General features: G+C 43.5%; 1 protein-coding gene across 7 annotated transcripts in view; it reads left to right on the top strand.

Moving 5' to 3' along the window:
* Nucleotides 1-27,471, top strand: part of ofd1 (OFD1 centriole and centriolar satellite protein) — a 54,392-nt gene that overhangs the window by 12,589 nt on the left and 14,332 nt on the right. For all 7 annotated transcript variants that reach the window (XM_077216899.1, XM_077216901.1, XM_077216903.1 and 4 more), the window contains 7 exons: nucleotides 633-769; nucleotides 13,562-13,735; nucleotides 16,834-16,940; nucleotides 23,131-23,250; nucleotides 23,674-23,747; nucleotides 23,847-23,938; nucleotides 26,554-26,743. In XM_077216899.1, coding sequence (XP_077073014.1) covers nucleotides 633-769; nucleotides 13,562-13,735; nucleotides 16,834-16,940; nucleotides 23,131-23,250; nucleotides 23,674-23,747; nucleotides 23,847-23,938; nucleotides 26,554-26,743 — 894 coding nt within the window. The remainder of the gene's footprint in view (nucleotides 1-632; nucleotides 770-13,561; nucleotides 13,736-16,833; nucleotides 16,941-23,130; nucleotides 23,251-23,673; nucleotides 23,748-23,846; nucleotides 23,939-26,553; nucleotides 26,744-27,471) is intronic.

Here is a 27,471-nt window from a genome sequence, read left to right as displayed (position 1 = left end):
AATGCTGTCGACTTTTTTATATTAAAAACACCACGTAGACACATAAACAACGCTAAACGCTGGATTTTCACCACAGCTGGACTTTAAACATTTTGGCTTTCAAAAAAAAGTGTCTGCAATAGTAAAAATTTCAGCTCTTAAACATTCATAAATAGAACAAATATATTTATAAAAGTAATTAAATAATCCTTGTTTAATGTGCGAGTGAAACTTCATGCCATTGTGTTTGTGTTGTGATTCTCTGTACTCAAGTTTGTTTGTAATATGTGTTTGTGTTATGTATGCTATCTTTTTCCATGTTTTACCATATTTAATCATATTTAGCAGATTTTCCTCCAAAAATCTACCCAGAAGATGCAAAAAAGTCACATGATTCCAATCTTTTCTGTGATATTAAATGTTATAAAACTAGCCTAATATGTGCACTTTTTTGATTTTTAATAATATTAATATTTTAATAATATTTCAAAATTTTTGTGATTTTTTTTTTTTACTGTATTTTTGATCAAATAAATTCAGCTTTGTTCACAGGAATAAATTACTCTTTACTATATATTCACATAGAAAACAGCTGTTTTACATTAGAATAATATTTCACTATTTTTACTGTATTTTTTTACTGTATTTTTAAGTTGAGAAGATGCAGCTGATCGACGAGGAGTACGAAGTGCTCCGGCACAGAGGAGAGCGCTGGCCGTCAGTCGAGGCGAGGCTTGCGGAGTACAGGAAGGAGATCCAGGAGCAGGCCCAGCTCGAGCTCAACGCAAAGGTCTGCAAGAAAAGCATGTTCAGGAGTTTACATGAGTAAAGGGGCCCAGAAGCTTGGTCACAGAAAAACTACCCAAACACTGGGTTGTTACGTCTGACCCAGGATCTGGGTAACAGAAAAACTACCCAAACATTAGCGGCTTTCGCACCGCAGGAACCGGGAATGATTTTAGTTCTAGAAACTCCTTTTGAAGGAACTCATTTACTTCTCCTCCAGAGTCGTCTAACCCAGCGCTATAGGAACTACAGTGACGGTAGTGTTCACTGATTGGCCGAACGCACGCGAAACACCAGCAGCCGCCATTTTTAAAAAGGTAACAGATAGATCATAGCCTATACATTTTCTCCACAAACTAACTCTACGAACATGTAAAACAGCTCTTAATCTTTACACTGAGGAGAAAACCCAACACGACTTTGAGAGACCGAGAGAAACATGATTATGTATTTCTGCTCAGCAACACTGGACATCAACACACGCCATACGCTAATGATTTCCGTTACACGAGAGTAGATGTTAAAACTTCATGCTGATTTGTACTCGGCTTTCGCCAAGATAATCACCAACTAAGACGTAGCTTTACAGTAACCTATGCTTCTCCATCCATTTACGCTTCTTTCCATCTAGTGACGTGAATCTTCTGTCTGGTGTTAATACAGTGTATTGCGCGTCAGCACACACAACGGCTGCAACCACAGTGCGGTCCCCCATAACAACCCTCTGGATTGAGCGGAGTAGGGAACATCTCTAGGGTCTTCAAGTGGGCACCTTCCGTCCTCAGTGTTTCGTCGACTAGCCCACGACACCTCAAGAGGGCTCGACAGTGACTCTGGCGTCCCAGAGTCACCCCCCTCCGTCCCCCACTCAACTCAGCCCAGCTTACTGACCTCTACTTCCCTCTTGCTGCTGAGACCTAACCACAATCTCACAATCTCTCCGCAACCCAACCATACGCGCCAACCCGTTTGACTAAGGCTGTCGAGCCCCACTGGTGCGTTAATATGCAGTTTCAGTGGCAACGGTTCCGTATGGCATACCACCTACCACAAAACACAATATCTGCCCAACCACCCGTCATTCACGCAATATACACAGGAACGTAATGACTGTAAATACTATACAACCTATACAAATAAACCAACAGTTGCTGCTGAGACCTAACCACAATCTCACAATCTCTCCGCAACCCAACCATACGCACCAACCCGTTTGACTAAGGCTGTCGAGCCCCACTGGTGCGTTAATATGCAGTTTCAGTGGCAACGGTTCCGTATGGCATACCACCTACCGCAAAACACAATATCTGCCCAACCACCCGTCATTCACGCAATATACACAGGAACGTAATGACTGTAAATACTATACAACCTATACAAATAAACCAACAGACCTTTCAAGTTTTCAAGAATTCTACGAAACCGTAGCATGGCGGCCTGTACACGGCCAGCTAGAATCTTTCCGTCTCAACCACAGCCAGTTGCTGCTCCTTTCTGCTGCTTCAGATAAGTTCTTTACTGTACGACGCAACTCTTGGCCACTGAATCCGACGTCTCTGAGGAACCGGGTTGTAGAGTGTGCCACAAAACCACGACAACCCACTTCCACTGGATAAACCTGGACTCTCCATCCTCGCTGTTCTGCTTCAGTGGCCAGATGAGCATACCGCAGTTTCTTCCTCTCATATGCCTCATCTACCACATCCTCCCATGGCACTGTTAACTCTATCAGTTGAACAATGCGTGCTGATCCAGACCACAAAACAATATCTGGCCGTAGGTTAGTGGTGGCAATCTCAGGTGGAAAAATAAGCAGTTGATCAAGATCAACCAGCATCTTCCAGTCCCTAGCAGCTTCCAGTTGTCCTGGGCGAGAATTGGTGTTAGCACCTTTTCTTGGTGGTTCCTCGCCTGGGCGGAGGAATATTGTCTTCTGCGTGTAATGTTTTGCTAGAACAGGCGGCAATTTATTGGTCATACTACGCTTGCCTTCCAATGCTAAAGCCAAACATCGCAATACTTGGTCATGGCGCCAAGTAAACCGACCCTGGCTAAGAGCCACCTTACATCCTGTCAAAATGTGCCTTAATGTGGCAGGTGATGAACACAAAGGACAAGATGGATCCTCTCCTACCCAGAGGTTTAGGTTCTGCGGTGATGGGAGAACATCATATGTTGACCTAATAAGGAAACTGATCCTACTCTCTTCCATTGACCAAAGGTCTTGCCAGCCCATTTTGCGTTGTTCCACACTCTCCCATCTCATCCACTCTCCCTGCTTGGCCTGGGAAATGGCCTTTATACATCTCATCCTCTCCTCCTGCTTTCGCACCTCGTTGACTACCAGCTTCCTCCTTTGGGCTGGGCCTGCCTTGTGCCATTTAGGAGGAGCTAAACTGAGCCCAAAACCCCCTCTTCCATGCTGTACCTGTCCCACGATATCCCCAATTTGAAGGTCAGCCTTTGCCTCTACTACAGATTTCTTTGCTGACCACTTTCTACCAGTTTTTACCACAGGGGCTGTCTCCCTTACGCATTTGTCACGTGACTCTGCTAAAGTCATTTCCAGTCTGACCTTGGCACACTTAAACTCCTCGGTTAAAGCAGAGACTGGCAGCTGCAATACTCCTTTACTATAAAGTCCCACTCTGCTGAGGCAGCGTGGAACTCCCAACCATTTCCTGATGTATGAACTTATTAACGCTTCCAGCTTATCCACTGTTGTCAAAGAAACCTCATACACAGTCAGTGGCCACAGCAACCTTGGCAGTAGACCAAACTGAAAGCACCAGAGTTTCAGTTTGCCTGGTAGAGCACAGCTGTTTATGATCTTCAACCCTTCCACTGCTTGTCGTCTAACTTCTCCCACTCGAACTGTGTCCTTTAGATCCCCATCGTACCATCTCCCTAGACTCTTCACTGGCTTCTGAGAAACTGTTGGTATTGCCTCACCATTAATGAAGAATGTTTTATCTACTACCTTGCCTTTAATTATGGAGATGCTCCTTGATTTAGAGGGCTTAAATTGCATTCGTGCCCATTCAATATTATCTGCTAACTTCCCCAATAACCGATTAGTGCAGGCTACCGTTGTAGTCATGGTTGTCATGTCATCCATGTATGCTCTGATTGGTGGTAGTCGCATCCCAGAAGCCAAGCGCTCTCCTCCTACTACCCATTTTGATGCCCTAATGATTACTTCCATTGCCATGGTAAAAGCCAGTGGAGAAATAGTGCATCCTGCCATTATTCCAACCTCTAAGCATTGCCATGTAGTGCTGAATTCTGGAGTTGAGAAACTAAATTGCAAATCTCCAAAATAGGCTTTCACTAAATTTGTTATCGACATCGGTACCCTGAAAAAATCAAATGATGCCCAAAGAAGCTCATGTGGCACTGAACCATATGCATTAGCCAAATCCAGGAATGTCACGTGGAGCTCCTTCCTCTCCTTTTTAGCTGATTGAATTCGTTGCCAGATAACACTGATGTGTTCTAAGCATCCTGAGAATCCTGGAATGCCCGCTTTTTGAACTGAAGTGTCAATGAAGCCATTCTTTAATAGGTAGGTTGACAATCTCTGAGCAATAATGCTGAAGAAAATCTTTCCTTCGACGTTTAATAGTGAAATAGGGCGAAACTGACTGATGCTTGTAGCATCTTTTTCTTTGGGTATAAAGACTCCCCCTGCTCTGCGCCATGCTCTAGGTACAACCTGCTTTTCCCAAGCCACTTTTATCAATTTCCACAGAATTCGTAGAACTCCTGAAGCACTCTTGTACACTCTGTACGGAACTCCATTAGGCCCTGGAGATGATGAAGCCCTTGCCTTTCTCACAACCTGCTCTATCTCTTTCCACTTAGGTGCACAGACCTCCATTTGGTATTCTGGTGGATTGACAGGTGGGATGTCTGACGGAATAGACATAGGCTTATGCCTTTTTGCATCTGTATGTGTTTCCTCCAAATATCTCTCTAGCTCAACCCTAGATGCTTTTAAAGTGCCATTCTTCTCACTGGTGAATAACTTCTTTGCGAATTTGAATGGATCTTTATAGAAATTAGCCCTCGCACGCTCCTTCTTTTTGTAGCGTTTCCGTAGGCGCTCAGCTCTGCGTAATGTTGCAAGCTTATCTTTTATGGCCCTTTGTAAGAGATTGAGTCCCTCCTTCTGACTTTGTTCCGCTCTTTTCCATTGCTTCCTCAGCTGTCTCCTTTCTCTAACTAACCCTTCAATTTTCTGCTGCCGTCTAGACAATCCAGGAGTAGTTTGTACTTTTTCCTTCCTTTTTTCCACACCAAACCTCTCACTTCCATATGCGTAAATGATGTCCCCAAATTTATCCAGCTTCTTTTCAACTGTACCAGTTAATCTTTCTAATGCAAAGCATAGATCTGTGTTTACCGTGTCCCATGCAGTTTTCTCACAAGCTCTTGGCCATCTAACTCCAGGCCTATGCCCGTTGAGGTTCTTTTCTCTCTTATGCTGGTTAGTCTGACCGGGTTCACAAGAATCAATGTGTTACATCACTAACTGTGCAAACCCTCCTCTCCTCTATGACAGGGGTGCTGATATCCTGCGAACTGTGGTTTGCTTCCTGTCGCTGGATTTCATTCGACTGACTTGACTGACTTCGTAAGAAGTACTGATCAATGCGAGGCCCTTGTCCCTTCTCCCTCAAGCATTTCATTTTCCCTTGATGAATCTTCAAACCCCTGACCGTTGTCGCCTTGCTCCAGCCACAGACACAAGCTTGGAGTTCAATGGCTTTGCTAACTGCAGAACCTGAACTAGTCTTTTGTGAAGTACTCTCTATACTCATATCCGTTTCCATTCCAAAGTCGTTAACCATGTTGTCCACCATTGAGTCATCTTCCGCCCCTGCTCTCGCAGACTCTAGGGGTATTTTCCTCTTTAATTTTTCAGAAGCCTTGGGCGGGTGTCTCCAGCATCCTGTAAACACAGAGCTGGATACTGCCGACAAGGGTAGCTAACCCTTACCAGCCCCATTGGGGTCTCTTTCCTCCTGTCAGCTGTCTCTCCAGGCTGTCACAAGGTCTTTCCCTTGTTGCCAGCAGCACTATTCACCGCAGTCACTGGACGTATCCAGATCTTCATGATTTCCGTTACACGAGAGTAGATGTTAAAACTTCATGCTGATTTGTACTCGGCTTTCGCCAAGATAATCACCAACTAAGACGTAGCTTTACAGTAACCTATGCTTCTCTATCCATTTACGCTTCTTTCCATCTAGTGACGTGAATCTTCTGTCTGGTGTTAATACAGTGTATTGCGCGTCAGCACACACAACGGCTGCAACCACAGTGCGGTCCCCCATAACAACCCTCTGGATTGAGCGGAGTAGGGAACATCTCTAGGGTCTTCAAGTGGGCACCTTCCGTCCTCAGTGTTTCGTCGACTAGCCCACGACACCTCAAGAGGGCTCGACAGTGACTCTGGCGTCCCAGAGTCACCCCCCTCCGTCCCCCACTCAACTCAGCCCAGCTTACTGACCTCTACTTCCCTCTTGCTGCTGAGACCTAACCACAATCTCACAATCTCTCCGCAACCCAACCATACGCGCCAACCCGTTTGACTAAGGCTGTCGAGCCCCACTGGTGCGTTAATATGCAGTTTCAGTGGCAACGGTTCCGTATGGCATACCACCTACCACAAAACACAATATCTGCCCAACCACCCGTCATTCACGCAATATACACAGGAACGTAATGACTGTAAATACTATACAACCTATACAAATAAACCAACAGTTGCTGCTGAGACCTAACCACAATCTCACCGCAACCCAACCATACGCGCCAACCCGTTTGACTAAGGCTGTCGAGCCCCACTGGTGCGTTAATATGCAGTTTCAGTGGCAACGGTTCCGTATGGCATACCACCTACCACAAAACACAATATCTGCCCAACCACCCGTCATTCACGCAATATATACAGGAACGTAATGACTGTAATTACTATACAACCTATACAAATAAACCAACAGTTGCTGCTGAGACCTAACCACAATCTCACAATCTCTCCGCAACCCAACCATACGCACCAACCCGTTTGACTAAGGCTGTCGAGCCCCACTGGTGCGTTAATATGCTAATAACTTTATTACTGTCTACTTTCTATGTATAACAGTTTTATTTAATAACGTACTAGGACTGTTAGACAGATCGTGAACTAATGAACACGGAGAATGCGAGCGTCAGTCGTTCTCAGTGCCGCCAAAATAAAAGTCTCAACAACAAGCGTGTCTTACGTCACTTCAGAATTCCTGCTAGCGCTGCGAATGCAAACAGGAAAACGTTCCCGAGGGAACCATTAGTTCTCGAGGAACCATCCTGGAGGCTCGTTCCTATAACTGAGTTCCTACGCTGCTTTTCTTATTATTTTTGTCTTGTTTCCAGTCCAAATATCTAAAAATGCTTATAGCATTTTACAACTTTAGTAAATGCATCTTGATTTAAGATATTAGGTCAGATATTACGCTTGAGAGCGTTTTGGCAGCGCTGCGTTTTTTCAGTTGAGACGATTCGTTGCTATGATACAGAATAACTGCAGCACAGTTTACTTGTAACTGATTTCGCAGATAATTTTGTTTCATTCTAAAAATTAATTTTTCATCCATTTTGTTCGGTTAGCTCTGCTGGTTGACGTCGTTGTACAGAAAGAATGTTGTGACAGTTGGTCGTGTGGTGTTTGTCCCGCCCCTCCTCCACTGTGATTGGACGGCTGTGTAAAAAGTGACAGTGATGAGCGCAGCGTTTTACCCAAAGTTGAATATTTTTCAACTCTCGGCGACCAGTAAAAAACGCCGGCGCTCAGCGCTTGAGCGTTAAATACACGCTCAGCGCCTCGTTACGCTCATGGCGTTTAAAAAACGCGGCGCTCCCATTGAAAACAATTGGAATTTTACGCCAGCTGCGTGAAAAAACGCTTTGTTGGACACACGGCCTAACAAGGCGTTGAGCGTTTTTTTCACGCTGAAGGGCTGAGCGCCCGGCGTTTTTACCGGTCACCGAGAGTTGAAGAATGTTTAAGTGCTCATCACTGTCACTTTTTACCCAACCGTCCAATCACAGTGGAGGAGGGGCGGGACTAATACCACACCGACCAACTGCCACATTCTGCTTGTACAACGTCAACAGAAGACAACAACAGTGTTAATTTCGTCAGACGAGACAAGACTAAATATGTTCGTCAACAACCTTTTTTTTCATGACTAAGACGTACAAGGTGCTTAAAGTGCTTGAAGTACTTGAATTTGACTTTTTGAAATTTAAGTCCTGGAAAACCCTTGAAAACAGCCATATTTTTGAAGAGGTACTTGAAAAGTGCTTGAATTATTAAAAATAGGGATGCACCGATACCGAGCTCATGTACTCGTAAAAATGCTCCATACCAACAACCGATAGGCCTACTAGGCAGTGTGTGTACAGCTGTGGTGCACGAGCTGATCAGAGAAATCTGATCAGTGGATTGAGCGCGCAGCGGCACAGACACGCGAGCTGGTCGAGCACATCCCTTTAAACAGACATCAGTGGAAGGTTTGTAGTTCAGTCGGATGTCAATGGCAAAGAAAATAAAACGAGGCATGTAGCTTATTATTAACGTTAACTGACGAGAGAGAGCGCAGTTCTGTTGAATGCTCTTGATTGCTGATCGTTCACTCAGCGCATGTTATTTGGATGAAAACTAAATCGTATATGTAGGCTAAGTAAAGTAAAACATGAACTGTTTCCTGATTTATGTATAACGAGTGATTCCCTTCATTATTACTGGATGTTTGCAGGTCAAGAAGTTCCATGAACGCAAACATAAGCGCGCGCCCCGCAAACCGGCGTCTCCGCGCGCGAATACTGAATTAAATTGTCTTTCACGTCTTGCGCTTGTACGGACGAATTCACACAAAATTATTTAAAAACGGCCATCTTGGCGAGTAACCTAGTAAACAAAGTCAGTTATATCTCAAGTGAAGTAGCCATGTTCAAATGTGTCCGTGCGTTGGGTCAGCAGTTTAACAAACCCACTGCTGTTTTAATGTTAATCAAACAATGCACAAATAAATTACTCGCTGCTCTTGACTACATAGGCTACCCTTTTCAACTTTACAAAAAGATCCATCTATATTTAATTTATTCAGTAATGAATATGCAATTTTTTCACATTTGATTACTTTATTCAAATTTCTGTACCTGTTAGATCTACCCGAAAAACTCTAAAAACACTGTTTATTTCATTTGTAGCCTTTCTTTGTTCTATTGTATTTATTCGTAAGTTGATTATTCATTCTTATTTAGTTGCTGGCTGCTTACCTTTAATAATGTTTTAAATTCACATTATTTAGGCTGGCAGTTTTTGTTGTAGTATCAAAATTGGATTAAATAATTGATATTTCACTGGTGTCTAAACATTTGTACCACTGACCCAATCCTCCGCACTGACCCAATCCTCAGCACTGACCCAATCCTCCGCACTGACCCAATCCTCCGCACTGACCCAATCCTCCGCACTGACCCAATCCTCAGCACTGACCCAATCCTCCGCACTGACCCAATCCTCCGCACTGACCCAATCCTCAGCACTGACCCAATCCTCCGCACTGACCCAATCCTCAGCACTGACCCAATCCTCCGCACTGACCCAATCCTCCGCACTGACCCAATCCTCAGCACTGACCCAATCCTCCGCACTGACCCAATCCTCCGCACTGACCCAATCCTCAGCACTGACCCAATCCTCCGCACTGACCCAATCCTCAGCACTGACCCAATCCTCAGCACTGACCCAATCCTCAGCACTGACCCAATCCTCCGCACTGACCCAATCCTCCGCACTGACTCAATCCTCAGCACTGACCCAATCCTCAGCACTGACCCAATCCTCAGCACTGACCCAATCCTCCGCACTGACCCAATCCTCAGCACTGACCCAATCCTCCGCACTGACCCAATCCTCCGCACTGACCCAATCCTCCGCACTGACCCAATCCTCCGCACTGACCCAATCCTCCGCACTGACCCAATCCTCAGCACTGACCCAATCCTCCGCACTGACCCAATCCTCAGCACTGACCCAATCCTCCGCACTGACCCAATCCTCCGCACTGACCCAATCCTCCGCACTGACCCAATCCTCCGCACTGACCCAATCCTCCGCACTGACCCAATCCTCAGCACTGACCCAATCCTCCGCACTGACCCAATCCTCCGCACTGACCCAATCCTCCGCACTGACCCAATGACCCAATCCTCCGCACTGACCCAATCCTCCGCACTGACCCAATCCTCCGCACTGACCCAATCCTCCGCACTGACCCAATCCTCAGCACTGACCCAATCCTCCGCACTGACCCAATCCTCCAAACTGACCCAATCCTCAGCACTGACCCAATCCTCAGCACTGACAGCACTGACCCAATCCTCCGCACTGACCCAATCCTCCGCACTGACCCAATCCTCCGCACTGACCCAATCCTCCGCACTGACCCAATCCTCCGCACTGACCCAATCCTCCGCACTGACCCAATCCTCAGCACTGACCCAATCCTCAGCACTGACCCAATCCTCAGCACTGACCCAATCCTCAGCACTGACCCAATCCTCCGCACTGACCCAATCCTCAGCACTGACCCAATCCTCAGCACTGACCCTTCTGGAGCTGCTCTAGTCTAAATATGTGCTGTGCTATTCAATGAAAGATAAAATAGAGATAGAGCAATAGAATATACAGTAACAGAAGCTCATACAATGGATTTTAGCAGGCTTAATTAAGCATGAAAATAATTGAAAGAATTATATATATTTGATGAACAAATTAAGCCAACTAATATGATTTATATTGTTTTGGTTTATCTACTAATACATTTAAAAATTACAAATGCAGTGAAAATTCAGGGATCGGTTACGGTATCGGTATCTCGTTCTGCAAAAAGTGGTATCGGTGCATCCCTAATTCAAAATATTATGATTTTTTTTTTTGTTGTTGGAAAAAATACAATCACTTTAGTTTCACACTAAATCAACGCTGCAGCCCATCTGAGATAAAGAGCTATCTCTCATGTCATGGCTATGAGCATGATATTAAGTATATGATAAGTATATAATACAACTTTCATTCTTCAGGTCAGTCATATTTATTAATGGGGGAAAAAATCAGTTTCAATATCCTATCAATGGTTAAGGGGATTTCCCATGCCTGACAGCGCTGGTCAATGGATTGACCTCTATGAAGTGAAACATAAGATACCATATATATTTAATTTGAGTAAAAAATTAAAACAATAATAAAGATATTTGATTTGATAATCTTTATCAAAAAAATAAAGATAATGTTTGATAAGTGCGGATTGAAGTCCTTGAAATTCAAAAAAGTAGTGCTTGAAAAGTCCTTGAAAGTCCTGGAATTTCATTTGACAGAGTCTGTACGAACCCTGCTAAGACGAAACGATGACGAGACTGCACCAGTGTCCAAAAACGCTGATTAAGACTAAATTAACATGCATTATTGTTGACGAAAAAAGACGAGACTAAAATGTTTTGCATAAAATAAAAACTAAGATAAAATCTCTCTTTATTTTCGTCTACAATCGTCTCTACATGAGATAGAATATTCAGCGGGTACTAGGGATGAGTCACGATTTTCGAATATTCTTAGTTGATTTTATTATAGAATATCGAATAGGTTGTGCAATTGTTGTCTATAAAAATCCCCATGTTTTCGGTTCTGATGCGGTGACACGTTCATGTAACCAGAGGGTGGCGATGCCAATAATGCATGTAAAAGCTGTCAATCAACTCTCAGACAACAGAAGAAGACACACATTGTCTCACACAGAGCATGAGCGGAGTGGTAATATTTATAGAGCGGAGAGCGCATTTCTGAAGAAAAACGTGCACGATTAGACTATTAATGGTCATTAATAATCTAATCACATACTTGTACTGATTTAATTACTTAAATATATATATATGGGAGATAATGATAAACCATAATGAGCGTTTTCGTAATATATTGCCTATTCCTGCATCTCAACGCACGCATAAAGCTTGCCAAGGCAAAAGTAATTATTATGAATGAAACATTTGATTCGTTTATTATTAAACTAGTGTTTTCTATGTCAGTGTCGGCTGCAAAGATAAAGTTGACGATGCTGACTCGCCATCTTCGCAGTGAACGCGCCTATAGAGATGCACACTTCATACGAATTAGCCTACATAAGAAGAGAGAAGCCCATTTCTGTTCGTTTAGAATTGTTTTGTTTAAAAGTAGACATTTCAAGCTTTTTTATAGATATTCTTCTCAGGTCTGTTAGGCAAGTATCTTATACGCTGAGTTTCAGTTCATTTATGAGACGCGCTCCAGTTCACGCGCCGGCGCCTCCGTGTCCTGATTATATTGTCTACTATATTTGCTTCTTGTTTATTAATCCAGGCAATTTGTTGATGAAACATTGATTTAAATGAAGATACAATTTATACAAAACATAATTCACTGTAAAGTAAGGCTTTCTACAAAACAAATCTTAATAAGTGGTCAAAATCATGCGTCATTATAACTGACGGGAAGCACCTTGGACAAAAAATATCGGGAAAAACATCTACAGGTACGCTGTAAATCAACCAGTTACCTAGCAGAAATATTAATTGTTAAGCCTTGTTAAATCTCATTTGTTTGTTATTTCTCAAGACCAACCTGGAATGTAAATAGGTTGTATTTCAGGCCTACAGTACAGTAGGTCTATTCTTTTCAGTTTTTCTGGGTATACTTATTTTATGTCTGCTCTGAACAGAAAAAAGAGACACAAGGCAACCAAAAATAGTTTTAAAAACATTTGTAACTTGTCAGTCAGAGTCTGTTTTTGAATTGTTCAAAATAAACATTTTTTTAGAACAACTTCAGAAAACCAGACACGTTTAACAAAGTTGCGTTCAACAAAAATCATTCAACACGTGTATTTTGTCAGTTAATTATGACATTTAACCAATATTTGAGAAGTGTGAAACACTATTTGACTGAAATGTTTATCAGAAATAATCTCAGAAATAATTTATTTAAAAAAAAGACTAAAATGTTTTGACTAAAACTTGACTAAGATATATTGAGTTTTCTTTTGACTAAAACTAGACTAAAATGACGAGAGTTTTATTCGACTAAAACTAGACTAACAAAAAAAGATATGTGAATGACTAAATATGACTACCACTAACAAGGACATTTGGCACAAGACTAAGACTAAATTAAAAATAGGTGACAAAATTAACACTATAATAACGGAACAAAATAACTTAAAACAAGAGCCAGAGAAAATGTTACATTGTATCTACATTTTAATATTGAATCAACACTGAAACAAAATATGTGAAATGAGATACTAGTAACAATTTCGTGGATACTCCGCATCATAACAAGCAAAGCGTCTCAACTGAAAAAAACATTATGCACTGCCAAAACGCTCTCAATCGCAGCGTTGACAACTATTTTCAAAGGAAAGTAGCTAAAGCCTTCTCTAAAAGTCGCTAAATGTCGCTAGATGACGTCATATGCAATTAGCATATTCATGACGTCATCGCGTTGTGCCTGCCTAATGTGTTTGCTCATTAAATTCATGCTCACATACTGTATTTTAATATAATATAATATAGAATAATGTCCAATAAAGCTGTTCTCATTTCCTATATTTTTTTGGTCAGACAATAGAACGAGTAGCTATTTTATATGTGTAAAATTATCTGAATTGAGAGAGTTCGGGGACACACGGGCTAATAGTGCTGTTTACTGCAGATGCAGCACTTCATGGAGGTGGAGGTGGCGAAGCTGAAGCGTGAGGAGAAAGAGGCGTCTCGGAAAGAGATCCTGGAGCTGAGACGAGACATGGAGAGAACGCATGAGCTGAAGTCTGAGGCGCTGATGAGTCGAGAGAAGAACGCCATCGAGCGATTACACCGACAACAGGAGGTGCTGTCTGTAAACACATACAGAACTAACGAGTGCTGGGCGGTACGTCCAAATATACACATCACGGTATTTTAAAAAATTATACCGGTTTCACACCATGGTATATGATGGTATTCTTTTTTTCAACGTCATAGAATGTCTCTGAACAGATTCACGCCCACTTTTTGGGGAAAATAAAAAGACTTCCCATAGACTTCAATACAAAATAGCGTCACAAAACAACGTCCGTTCACAGGTGTGAATAACTTAAGAAATCACTAAGATTAAACATGTCAAGTAATTACAGGTGAAACTTGAAAAATTTGAATATTGTGCAAAAGTTCATGTATTTCAGTAATTCAAATTAAACGGTGAAACTAATATATTTAGTATATAAAACTATATGCATATGCATGATCATACTTTTCAGAGGGCCGACATTTCTGTATTTAAAATTATTTTTTTTATTGATCTCATGTAATATTCTAATTTTCTGAGATTTTGAATTTGGGTTTTTCATAAGCTGTACGGCATAATCATCACAATTATAACTTTTGCACGATATTCTAATTTTTCGAGTTTCACCTGTATATGTCCACCCTGCCTGCGTGAAAGAGGCATAAACAAACTTAATTTGGTCAATTTAAAAACATGTCCCTTCATTCTCCCAGCATCAAACTGGTGTAACAGCCCCACCCAGTGGCCAGAGGTGTCTTACCACTTACCAAGCCAGTGAATGATTTTACTTTGTTTTTGAACGTAAACATCTTTAATATAAATATTATGTCCTATTATATACATTATAATATAACTGGGTGGGGTTGTTACACCAGTTTGGCGCTGGGAGAATGGAGGGACATGTTTTTAAATTGACCAAATTAAGTTTGTTGATGGATCTTTCACGCTCTATGGCAGGCAGGGTGGACATATAATTACTTGACATGTTTTAAATTAGTGATTTCTAGAGATGCACCGATTGATCAGCTGGTGAACGGAATCGGACGATTTTCACGTGATGATCGGCGACCGGCCGGTCAGTCTGACATATGCCGATTATATGCCAGTCAAATGCACTGTGGCGCTGCATGATTAACATCACGCAACAACATCAGCATCACACGGAACGCACATGTAGGAAACCTGGTGAAATACGGCCGTTTCACACCGCAAGCGTGAACAGCGCGTGCATTTTTTCGCCGTGCATGTTAATCACTGAGTGCATTCGCACCGAGAGCAGGAGCGCTCAATTAAAGTGAAAGCACACTTTTGATGGACAAAATAAATATGATTTTACACAAAAAGTGTGCAAAATGCACAGAATTTGCATGTCTGCTGTGTTTTAATAAGAACTGGAGTAGGCTAACGTTATGTCAGAATAAAAAATGAATTTTCTTTTTGAAATGAACGCATTTTTTTAGTTGGATATTGGATGTGAAAAGAAGGAAAGGGTTCTTCCATAACACTGCACTTTAGATGTGTGTGAATTTCCCTTACCAGGAGTAATTTATATATTTTATATAGATTACTGTTCTAAAAATGTTCTATGCAAAATGTAAAATGTTCTACTAAAGAAAAGGGAGGAAATAAATATTTGTGTGTTCTGTAAAGTGGTTAGAAAAAATGAAATTGGTATCGGCAGCTCAAACTCAATGAAAAATCGGAAATCGGAATCGGCCTGGAAAATTGTATTCGGTGCATATCTACTGATTTCTTAAATTATTCACGTCTGCCGGCTGTGTGCCATATTTGTATTGAAGTCTATGGGAAGTCAAGTCAAGTCATCCTCATTTATATAGCGCTTTTAACAATGTAGATTGTTTCAAAGCAGCTTTACAGAGATAAACATATAATTTAAGGTAACAGAGATTGGTTTGGTTTTATAGTGGTTCTTGAAAAATGTTTTTTCCAGCTAAAGTTATTTTTGATTGATTCACTTCCGTCTAAATGATCATTTGTTATTAAATTAGGGGCCGCTAAGACGACACCGTTCTTTCTAAACAGACTTTAAACGTGAACCTGTGATAGACGCTGATGGCGTTCACATGTGCATTAAGAATTGATTCTATAGTTATGTGCGTTTGAATATATGTGCGCAGGGCTGTAAATCCTTACAAACCTTGCCTAAACAAACTACTTGTCTTGTCTATAAATTTTGATGCAGAATTTTATTTTATCTTATCACTTTGGGTAGGTACGCGAACCGAAAAATTCCACAGCGCTTTATCTGTAGAGTGGTATAGGGATCCTCCATAGGGAGAGGCTAGTTGGCACTTCAGCACTGCATTGTCATCGGGTCCAGGCGAAAGTCCTTCGTCAGATCTGGAAACGGCCTGGATCCGGCAGGCTGCGGGAAAACCTCGGGATAAACAAAGAAGTCTAGTTTGTTTTCCCCTAAAATGGGGCGGGGACGAAATTGACAGTTAAGTTCCCAGATGTGCCGGTAGTGTGTATGACTGTGTGTTAACCACATTTTCTAGTGATTGAGAGAGGAAATACTGTAGTAGATTGGCTTTTTTTTTACTGTCATGAGTGAATATTGTAGAGAAAATCCACACTAGTATTAATAACACAGACTTGCAGTGTTTATAAAGAGATCCAGCAGGAGGCGCTGTAGGAGCGGTACAAACAGCGGTTTCCATGGTAACGGCTGAACACAAACCCGCACATAAACACTGCTTTACAATTCCCTTCAGATACACTCATATAATAACACCCTTTTTGACTTTGAAACGTGCAGTGCTCATGTTTGTTCAATGATGTCAAGGCCAACCACAAATAGATTTTCCAAAAGGCTGTGTTGATATTGTGAACCAATGTGTGGGTAATACTGTAATATAATATGACAGCTATTAATTATTGTTTAACCTCTCCATCTTCGCAGTAACACACACATCTGAGCATCTCCAGTGTACAGGGAAAAGAGACCCCTTTCAAACAGTTCATATCGTTGTTAAAGCGACATACTGTATTGCGGTATATTAAAAATTCATATCATGACAAAAATAAACACTGGTATCGGTATGAACCGGTCTACCGCCCAGCACTAGAACTAATGTCACCAAACAATACAAACCAGATGTTAATCCTTCACTGCTCCCCGCTTGGATGAAATTGTGCAGATTGAGGAAAAAGATCTTTATGCTCAAAGACAAGCTGTGCTGAAAGAGATGGAGTGTGTGCGCAGCGGAGAGATGCAGCTGAAGCTCAGGATCCAGGCCTTCGAGAAGTGAGTCCAACACCAACACAGATAACACTCACGCACCGCGTCACTGGGCCTTCGAGAAGTGAGTCCAACACCAACACAGATAACACTCACGCACCGCGTCACTGGGCCTTCGAGAGTGAGTCCAACACCAACACAGATAACACTCAAGCACCGCGTCACTGGGCCTTCGAGAAGTGAGTCCAACACCAACACAGATAACACTCACGCACCGCGTCACTGGGCCTTCGAGAAGTGAGTCCAACACAAACACAGATAACACTCACGCACCGCGTCACTGGGCCTTCGAGAGTGAGTCCAACACCAACACAGATAACACTCACGCACCGCATCACTGGGCCTTCGAGAAGTGAGTCCAACACCAACACCGATAACACTTAAGCACTGCGTCACTGGGCCTTCGAGAAGTGAGTCCAACACCAACACAGATAACACTCACGCACCGCGTCACTGGGCCTTCGAGAGTGAGTCCAACACCAACACCGATAACACTTAAGCACTGCGTCACTGGGCCTTCGAGAAGTGAGTCCAACACCAACACAGATAACACTCACGCACCGCGTCACTGGGCCTTCGAGAAGTGAGTCCAACACAAACACAGATAACACTCACGCACCGCGTCACTGGGCCTTCGAGAAGTGAGTCCAACACAAACACAGATAACACTCACGCACCGCGTCACTGGGCCTTCGAGAGTGAGTCCAACACCAACACCGATAACACTCACGCACCGCGTCACTGGGCCTTCGAGAGTGAGTCCAACACCAACACAGATAACACTCAAGCACCGCGTCACTGGGCCTTCGAGAGTGAGTCCAACACCAACACAGATAACACTCACGCACCGCATCACTGGGCCTTCGAGAAGTGAGTCCAACACCAACACCGATAACACTTAAGCACTGCGTCACTGGGCCTTCGAGAAGTGAGTCCAACACCAACACAGATAACACTCACGCACCGCGTCACTGGGCCTTCGAGAGTGAGTCCAACACCAACACCGATAACACTTAAGCACTGCGTCACTGGGCCTTCGAGAAGTGAGTCCAACACCAACACAGATAACACTCACGCACCGCGTCACTGGGCCTTCGAGAAGTGAGTCCAACACAAACACAGATAACACTCACGCACCGCGTCACTGGGCCTTCGAGAAGTGAGTCCAACACAAACACAGATAACACTCACGCACCGCGTCACTGGGCCTTCGAGAGTGAGTCCAACACCAACACCGATAACACTCACGCACCGCGTCACTGGGCCTTCGAGAGTGAGTCCAACACCAACACAGATAACACTCAAGCACCGCGTCACTGGGCCTTCGAGAAGTGAGTTCAACACCAACACAGATAACACTCACGCACCGCGTCACTGGGCCTTCGAGAAGTGAGTCCAACACCAACACAGATAACACTCACGCACCGCGTCACTGGGCCTTCGAGAAGTGAGTCCAACACCAACACAGATAACACTCACGCACCGCGTCACTGGGCCTTCGAGAGTGAGTCCAACACCAACACAGATAACACTCAAGCACCGCGTCACTGGGCCTTCGAGAAGTGAGTTCAACACCAACACAGATAACACTCACGCACCGCGTCACTGGGCCTTCGAGAAGTGAGTCCAACACAAACACAGATAACACTCAAGCACCGCGTCACTGGGCCTTCGAGAAGTGAGTCCAACACCAACACAGATAACACTCACGCACCGCGTCACTGGGCCTTCGAGAAGTGAGTCCAACACCAACACCGATAACACTCAAGCACCGCGTCACTGGGCCTTCGAGAAGTGAGTCCAACACCAACACAGATAACACTCACGCACCGCGTCACTGGGCCTTCGAGAAGTGAGTCCAACACCAACACCGATAACACTTAAGCACTGCGTCACTGGGCCTTCGAGAAGTGAGTCCAACACCAACACAGATAACACTCACGCACCGCGTCACTGGGCCTTCGAGAAGTGAGTCCAACACAAACACAGATAACACTCACGCACCGCGTCACTGGGCCTTCGAGAAGTGAGTCCAACACCAACACAGATAACACTCACGCACCGCGTCACTGGGCCTTCGAGAAGTGAGTCCAACACCAACACAGATAACACTCACGCACCGCGTCACTGGGCCTTCGAGAAGTGAGTCCAACACAAACACAGATAACACTCACGCACCGCGTCACTGGGCCTTCGAGAAGTGAGTCCAACACAAACACAGATAACACTCACGCACCGCGTCACTGGGCCTTCGAGAGTGAGTCCAACACCAACACCGATAACACTTAAGCACTGCGTCACTGGGCCTTCGAGAAGTGAGTCCAACACCAACACAGATAACACTCACGCACCGCGTCACTGGGCCTTCGAGAAGTGAGTCCAACACCAACACAGATAACACTCACGCACCGCGTCACTGGGCCTTCGAGAGTGAGTCCAACACCAACACAGATAACACTCAAGCACCGCGTCACTGGGCCTTCGAGAAGTGAGTTCAACACCAACACAGATAACACTCACGCACCGCGTCACTGGGCCTTCGAGAAGTGAGTCCAACACCAACACAGATAACACTCAAGCACCGCGTCACTGGGCCTTCGAGAAGTGAGTCCAACACCAACACAGATAACACTCACGCACCGCGTCACTGGGCCTTCGAGAGTGAGTTCAACACCAACACCGATAACACTCAAGCACCGCGTCACTGGGCCTTCGAGAAGTGAGTCCAACACCAACACAGATAACACTCAAGCACCGCGTCACTGGGCCTTCGAGAAGTGAGTCCAACACCAACACAGATAACACTCAAGCACCGCGTCACTGGGCCTTCGAGAAGTGAGTCCAACACCAACACAGATAACACTCACGCACCGCGTCACTGGGCCTTCGAGAAGTGAGTCCAACACCAACACAGATAACACTCACGCACCGCGTCACTGGGCCTTCGAGAGTGAGTTCAACACCAACACAGATAACACTCACGCACCGCGTCACTGGGCCTTCGAGAAGTGAGTCCAACACCAACACAGATAACACTCAAGCACCGCGTCACTGGGCCTTCGAGAAGTGAGTCCAACACCAACACAGATAACACTCACGCACCGCGTCACTGGGCCTTCGAGAGTGAGTTCAACACCAACACCGATAACACTCAAGCACCGCGTCACTGGGCCTTCGAGAAGTGAGTCCAACACCAACACAGATAACACTCAAGCACCGCGTCACTGGGCCTTCGAGAAGTGAGTCCAACACCAACACCGATAACACTCAAGCACCGCGTCACTGGGCCTTCGAGAAGTGAGTCCAACACCAACACAGATAACACTCAAGCACCGCGTCACTGGGCCTTCGAGAGTGAGTTCAACACCAACACAGATAACACTCACGCACCGCGTCACTGGGCCTTCGAGAAGTGAGTCCAACACCAACACAGATAACACTCAAGCACCGCGTCACTGGGCCTTCGAGAAGTGAGTCCAACACCAACACAGATAACACTCACGCACCGCGTCACTGGGCCTTCGAGAGTGAGTTCAACACCAACACCGATAACACTCAAGCACCGCGTCACTGGGCCTTCGAGAAGTGAGTCCAACACCAACACAGATAACACTCAAGCACCGCGTCACTGGGCCTTCGAGAAGTGAGTCCAACACCAACACCGATAACACTCAAGCACCGCGTCACTGGGCCTTCGAGAAGTGAGTCCAACACCAACACAGATAACACTCAAGCACCGCGTCACTGGGCCTTCGAGAAGTGAGTCCAACACCAACACCGATAACACTCACGCACCGCGTCACTGGGCCTTCGAGAAGTGAGTCCAACACCAACACAGATAACACTCAAGCACCGCGTCACTGGGCCTTCGAGAAGTGAGTCCAACACCAACACAGATAACACTCACGCACCGCGTCACTGGGCCTTCGAGAAGTGAGTCCAACACCAACACCGATAACACTCAAGCACCGCGTCACTGGGCCTTCGAGAAGTGAGTCCAACACCAACACAGATAACACTCACGCACCGCGTCACTGGGCCTTCGAGAAGTGAGTCCAACACCAACACAGATAACACTCACGCACCGCGTCACTGGGCCTTCGAGAAGTGAGTCCAACACCAACACCGATAACACTTAAGCACTGCGTCACTGGGCCTTCGAGAAGTGAGTCCAACACCAACACAGATAACACTCACGCACCGCGTCACTGGGCCTTCGAGAAGTGAGTCCAACACAAACACAGATAACACTCACGCACCGCGTCACTGGGCCTTCGAGAAGTGAGTCCAACACCAACACAGATAACACTCAAGCACCGCGTCACTGGGCCTTCGAGAAGTGAGTCCAACACCAACACAGATAACACTCACGCACCGCGTCACTGGGCCTTCGAGAAGTGAGTCCAACACCAACACCGATAACACTCAAGCACCGCGTCACTGGGCCTTCGAGAAGTGAGTCCAACACCAACACAGATAACACTCACGCACCGCGTCACTGGGCCTTCGAGAAGTGAGTCCAACACCAACACAGATAACACTCAAGCACCGCGTCACTGGGCCTTCGAGAAGTGAGTCCAACACCAACACAGATAACACTCACGCACCGCGTCACTGGGCCTTCGAGAAGTGAGTCCAACACCAACACAGATAACACTCACGCACCGCGTCACTGGGCCTTCGAGAAGTGAGTCCAACTCCAACACAGATAACACTCACGCACCGCGTCACTGGGCCTTCGAGAAGTGAGTCCAACACCAACACAGATAACACTCACGCACCGCGTCACTGGGCCTTCGAGAAGTGAGTCCAACACCAACACCGATAACACTCACGCACCGCGTCACTGGGCCTTCGAGAAGTGAGTCCAACACCAACACAGATAACACTCACGCACCGCGTCACTGGGCCTTCGAGAAGTGAGTCCAACACCAACACAGATAACACTCACGCACCGCGTCACTGGGCCTTCGAGAAGTGAGTCCAACACAAACACAGATAACACTCAAGCACCGCGTCACTGGGCCTTCGAGAAGTGAGTACAACACCAACACAGATAACACTCAAGCACCGCGTCACTGGGCCTTCGAGAAGTGAGTCCAACACCAACACAGATAACACTCACGCACCGCGTCACTGGGCCTTCGAGAAGTGAGTCCAACACCAACACAGATAACACTCACGCACCGCGTCACTGGGCCTTCGAGAAGTGAGTCCAACACAAACACAGATAACACTCACGCACCGCGTCACTGGGCCTTCGAGAAGTGAGTCCAACACCAACACAGATAACACTCAAGCACCGCGTCACTGGGCCTTCGAGAAGTGAGTCCAACACCAACACAGATAACACTCACGCACCGCGTCACTGGGCCTTCGAGAAGTGAGTCCAACACCAACACAGATAACACTCACGCACCGCGTCACTGGGCCTTCGAGAAGTGAGTCCAACACCAACACAGATAACACTCAAGCACCGCGTCACTGGGCCTTCGAGAAGTGAGTCCAACACCAACACAGATAACACTCACGCACCGCGTCACTGGGCCTTCGAGAAGTGAGTCCAACTCCAACACAGATAACACTCACGCACCGCGTCACTGGGCCTTCGAGAAGTGAGTCCAACACCAACACAGATAACACTCACGCACCGCGTCACTGGGCCTTCGAGAAGTGAGTCCAACACCAACACAGATAACACTCACGCACCGCGTCACTGGGCCTTCGAGAAGTGAGTCCAACACCAACACAGATAACACTCACGCACCGCGTCACTGGGCCTTCGAGAAGTGAGTACAACACCAACACAGATAACACTCACGCACCGCGTGTAAATTTATAAGAAATTCAGGACTAAAAATGATTGGGACACTTTGAGCTGATCATGTTTTCTGAAGTGTTTTTTCTTTAATAACTAATGCACCTTTTTACAGCACAGACTGAACAACATGAAGCATTGCTTGGTAACTGGTTGAGCTAAACTGGTATTATCTAATTGTGTAGTTAAATTTAACAGCTGACAGATATTCAACATAATTCATGTGTGAGAGTCTAACAGAAGTTGAAATATCAACTGATGTAATAACTCTGAGTCATATTTTATGACCATTTTCTAAACTAAAGTGTGATAATGTGATAAATGTTGAAGGTGTGTGAATATATTTGGCTGTATGTGCTGGTGTGTTGCCCGGCTCAGGAGCTGTGCGCTGCAGGAGCAGAAGCTGCAGACGCTGGAGGATCTCCTGAGGAGGAGAGAGCTGTGTGTGAAGAGCGAGGAAGACTCGTTCCAGCAGAGACTGGAGAGCGAGCTCGAGAAGTAAGCACAGATCACACACGTCACTCGTTTACTACGTGTGATAATGATCATAATACATTTATTTTATAAAGCGCCTTTAAAAGTTGCGTTCTCAAAGCGCTTTACAGGCAAACACCACACACTGTAAATACAAAAATACACAAGTGAAGTGTAGTGGAAATGTAGTGAAACCACTGAGTTATATTGTGATATTTTTTACTGTGTGTTTTTGATCAAATAAATTCAGCTTTGATCACAGGAATAAATCCCACTTTTGTAAATATTCACATTATAGAAAACAGCTGTTTTACACTTGAACGATATTTCACAATTTTTACTGTATTTTTGATCAGATAAAAATCTTAGCACTCTGATCGGTAGTGATTGTTCAGTGAGAGTGAAGCTGTTAATAGTTAATGTGTTGGTGAACTGAACGTGTTTCAGATATCAGCTGGAGCTGAAGCAGGATTACACCAAGAGAACGCAGACACTGACAGAACAAGAGAACAGGATTAAAGGTATTGAAGGATTTACGGTCATCAGTTACCATTGTTGAGTTAAGTTGATCTTTACAGTAGATTTATTGATAATGAACGGTTTTATTGTCCTGTTCGCAGCGGAAGCGCTTCGTCTGCAGAAGGAATCTGATAATATTGATGCAAAAGCAGAAGAGCATGAGAGACATTCATCAGAAGTCAAACGTCTGCAGGTAAAGCAGATCTCGTCCCATAATTCATCTACACTAAAGAACATGATCTTTCTAAGCATGTTATTCCTATTTAAGTTGTTTTTAGGCCTTCGTTCAGTTTACAAACTCTCCCTTTTAAAGGTCTATTCTCAGAAATGATATGCTGTTCTTTCCCATGTGACCCAGGGTAGGGTTGCACCAGCCGTTCGTAAGTTCTTTCTTAAATTGGAACGTAAAGTCCACACTAGAGGCTTAGTAACTACTAGCTAGTTTGTAACTAACTCTGTACTATATTCCGTTGCACCATTTGTTAGTAAGGCAGAACGTAGCTAGTAGGTCGTAAGCTCTCCGTAAAGTAATGCGTACTCGCATAATATGACGTTTAGCCTCGATGAACCGGTACCAGCCTTCAAATACGTGAGCAGAAGTTGTGTTGAATTGCCGTGAATTTCAGTTTATCCTTCATTCTAACAAATTTTACCTCACGTTACTAACGGTAAAAATAAGTTTCCATTAAATACGATACTTGATCAAAACTTAAGTGTTTTTATATGTAAATAACATTCAGAAACTGTATTTGAAATGAAATAAGCATCAATAAAAAAAATATTTATACAACAAACATAAGATATTAGTACGTTTATGGATTATGACTGATATTTGACATGCACAACATGGACCGATGCACACAGCGGCGCTGTTTAGGACGGGTTGGTGTTAAAGAGCCGCTAACAAAGTTATCTTTTCACATAATGTTCTCTCTTAAAATGTAAGCGAGTGTAAATGTCAGCATTATCATATATGTCTAAAGCATTTAAGTCTGTCAGGTAAAAGAAGAGCTTATTGATGCAGTTCAGTCTGTCGGATATTTTATTCCAACCGTTACTCCTGATCGGAGGCTGCCGTAAATATTTAGTTGGAACGTAGAGTTACGTTTAAACTAAGTTTAATGGTGCAACGTAAAAATATTTAGTAGTTCGTAAGTTGCAACTTAGTTCCCATTTACGTCAAAACTAGGCTAAGTTGTAACTTACGCACAGCTGGTGCAACCGGCCCCTGGACTACAAAACCACTCACATGGGTCAATTTTTGGAAATTGAGATGTATACATCATCTGAAAGCTGAATATATAAGCGTTCCGTTGATGTATGGGGTTATATGACGATATTTAGGCGAGATGCAACTATTAGATAATCTGGAATCTGAGGGTGCAAAAAAATCTGAACATTGAGAAACTCGCCTTTAAAGTCGTGCATTTATGTTCGCGATTGTGCTGCATCCACTCACAACATTTTTTTATTTTTATATTTACGGTAGGAAATGTACAAAATATCTTCATGGAAGATTATCTTTACGTAATGTCCTAATGATTTTTGGCATAAGAGAAAAAGCGATAATTTTGACCCGTTCTATTGACTATTGCCACAAATATACACTGCAAAAAATGCTTTCCTTACTTAGTATTTTTGACTTGTTTCCAGTCCAAATATCTAAACATACTTAAATCAAGAAGCATTTACCAGAGACGTAAAATGATATAAGAATTCTATCTTGTTTTAAGCAAAATTATCTGCCAATGGGGTAAAAAAAATCTTAATTCAAATGGAAAACAAGAAACAAAATCTTAATTAAAATGTTAAACAATATTATTTTTCTTACCCCATTGGCAGATAATTTTGCTTATTTTAAGCAAAAATTTACTTAATTTAAAAAAAAAATTTCAGACAACAAGAATTCTTATATCATTTTACGTCTCTAGTAAATGTTTCTTGATTTAAGACTGTTTAGATATTTGGACTGGAAACAAGTGTACCCGTGTGTCAAGCAGTGTTGGGGAAAGTTACTAAAGTAATGCGTTACAATATTGTGTTACTCCCTTAAAAAGTAACTCATTGTGTTACTTTTTAAGAAAAGTAATGTGTTACACTTTTCTCACCTGGGCTGGGCTTGTTTTTTTTTTTTTATAGCAAAAAAGTTATATTTTTGGGCAAACGTAAAGGCCCTTTCAGACCAAAATTGAAATAATAAGGCTGAAGGAAATGCAAATTCACATGTAGAAAGTTTAACACTTCACCAATGAAAACAAAAAATCTAAAGTCATTTTTGCTTATGGTTTAACTGAATTATCGAAGATCAGCAGCAATTACATTGGTCAATAAAGTGAGATTAAATGCATACAAATATTTGTTTAAACATATTTAATTATTGGAGGTTTGCCTATTTTTCTGATTCTGCATTTCACTGATTTTATTCATTGTGAAGAATAATGAATCTTTTTTGTGTTAGAGAGATTAGTAAATGCACCATCACATTTAGTCTGGAACTTTAATAACCATCATGTTCACACACACACACACACACACACACATACACAACTCCTCTGCACTTACTCAAAATTTGTCTCAACATGGGGACAGGAGAATTGTCAGTCAACAAATGAGAACTTGTGTTACTTATTTGAAAGAGTAAAAGTAATGCATTACTTTATTAGTTACTTTAAAAAAGTAATCTGATTACATAACTCAAGTTACTTGAACACCCAACCCTGACGACATGTGACTGGTTTTGTGGTCCAGGGTCACATGTTTGAGAAACCAGTATTCTGCAGTGTTAGTTTCACACACACTCTCCCACAGGAAGAGCTGGAGTCGGCCCGATCGCACACGTCTCTTCTGACCCGAGAGAACGAGCTGATCCGAGAGAAACTGGAGAACATGAGAGATTATCCAGCGCTGAAGAAACAAACACAAGACCTGCAGACTCACATCAGACTGATGAAGCTCCAGCTGGAGGAGGAACACCAGGAGAACCAGCGACTCAAACAAGGTGTCCGTGTTCCTCTCGTTTCATAAATCCGGTTTCATATCCGAGTTCTGCTGGAGGATGAGCACAGATCTAAAGTCCATCACAGATCTATAGGAACAACACGCCTCGAACAACCTGAGATTCAGTTGATTATGAAAGAGTGTCTTCTGCTCATCAAAGCTGTGTTTATTTGATACAGTAAAAACTGTAAAATATTATTTCAATGTAAATCAGCTGTTTTCTATGTGAATATATAGTAAAGTGTAATTTATTCCTGTGATCAAAGCTGAATTTTCAGCATCATTACTCCAGTCTTCAGTGTCACATGATCCTGCAGAAATCACTATAATATGATGATTTGATGCACAAGAAACATTTATGATTATTATCAGTGTTGAAAACAGTTCATATTTGTGTGGAAACCGTCATACATTTTATTTTTCAGGATTCTTTGTTGAATAGAAAAGAACAGCATTTATTTGAAATATAAATATTTTGTAAAAGTAAATATCTTTTTTAAAGAATTTTTTTAATTTCTTAAATGTACACACTGGGATTTGGAATCAGACGGTGTTTTTTGTTTCTTTCTATTCATCAAATCAGCTGAAAATTCAGCTTTGATCACAGGAATAAATTGCATTTTGCAATATATTCGCATAGAAAACAGCTGATTTACATTAGAATAATATTTCACAATTTTTTAATGAATTTGATGAAATAAATGCAGTTTTGGTGAGCAGAAGAGACTC

The sequence above is a fragment of the Siphateles boraxobius genome, unplaced genomic scaffold (assembly GCF_051911475.1).
Source record: "Siphateles boraxobius isolate OS27281-9 unplaced genomic scaffold, OSU_SipBor_1 7, whole genome shotgun sequence".
Classification (NCBI taxonomy): Eukaryota; Metazoa; Chordata; class Actinopteri; order Cypriniformes; family Leuciscidae; genus Siphateles; species Siphateles boraxobius.
This window is presented reverse-complemented; position numbering and strand designations above follow the sequence as displayed.